Source organism: Aphanomyces invadans (genome assembly GCF_000520115.1).
Source record: "Aphanomyces invadans strain NJM9701 unplaced genomic scaffold supercont1.24, whole genome shotgun sequence".
Classification (NCBI taxonomy): Eukaryota; Oomycota; class Saprolegniomycetes; order Saprolegniales; family Verrucalvaceae; genus Aphanomyces; species Aphanomyces invadans.
This window is the reverse complement of record NW_008580169.1, coordinates 374,106-375,038: the sequence shown is the minus strand read 5'-3', so window position 1 is coordinate 375,038 and position 933 is coordinate 374,106. Positions and strand designations below refer to the sequence as shown.

Genomic DNA, 933 nt, shown 5'->3' with positions numbered 1-933 from the left:
AGTCGATTCCAGATGGTTTCGACCTTTTCCAGGTTCGTATCGCTCCATTGAATCGTTTGGCGACTCGCGAGGTAGCCCCCCACTGCGATGAAGATCGCAATGTACTTGAGGATCGACGCAAGCGAGCTGTACACGTCTCTTGCAAACATGAGGCCCAAATCGTGCTGGGAGCCGAGCACATGCGAACTCGTCACGATCAGGCGGTTGGACGTAGCGTTGAATTGCATCGTCAGGTTGCACGTGCCCCGGCCAAGCTCGGCAATCGGCGCGCACCCCGTGCAGTAGCTCTTGGCGTACACACGATAGTACGTGATAGTCGCGTACTGCATTGCCGAGGTGTTTTGAACAGCGAACGCAGTGGTCATCCGCATGTCGGTTTGGATTCGACTCGGCACGAACCCCAGCGCCGTGAGATCTCTCATGGACGCGGTGGCCGTCGGCAAGTTGACCGACAAATCATCCGTGAACGCGTGTGTCAGCGCAGTCCCCCGCAAGAACGTTATCGCGTCGACAGCCGTCGCGAGCTTGACGGGTTTCGTGATGTCGACGGTGTAGTTGCTCGTGAGCCCGCGGCAGTAGTTCATGGCGCTACCCGTGATTTGGTACGATCCCGCCGACAACACGTACACGCTGTCGTCGTCCTTGGCGAGATTTTCAATCACATGGTTGGCCATCCAGTAGCCGATGTTGGACAGGTCCGAGATTTTGGCACGGCTGCCAAATGCGTACGCCGTGGTGAGGTTGTCAACATTATCCACGCGAGCGACAGGTGTGCGAAATTGCAGGCCGTTGCCGCAAAAGTCGTTGAGGGCCCAGTTGTTTGCAATCGAGTCGAACACGACGAGAAGGAGGACGACTAGCCCAATCGCCAGGCCGACTTTGGGGCCACAGCTCTGTGCATATGCAGCCATGGACCGGCGAGTCTTGGCAGAG

General features: G+C 57.6%; 1 protein-coding gene across 1 annotated transcript in view; it reads right to left on the bottom strand.

Annotated features, from left to right (window-relative positions):
• The window catches only part of H310_10048 (hypothetical protein), a gene marked incomplete at both ends in the record, with an annotated part of 1,079 nt that extends 168 nt beyond the window's left edge, over positions 1 to 911 (bottom strand). The window contains one exon of the mRNA XM_008876286.1: positions 24 to 911. Coding sequence (XP_008874508.1) covers positions 24 to 911 — 888 coding nt within the window. The remainder of the gene's footprint in view (positions 1 to 23) is intronic.
• Between the last annotated feature and the right edge of the window lie 22 nt (positions 912 to 933).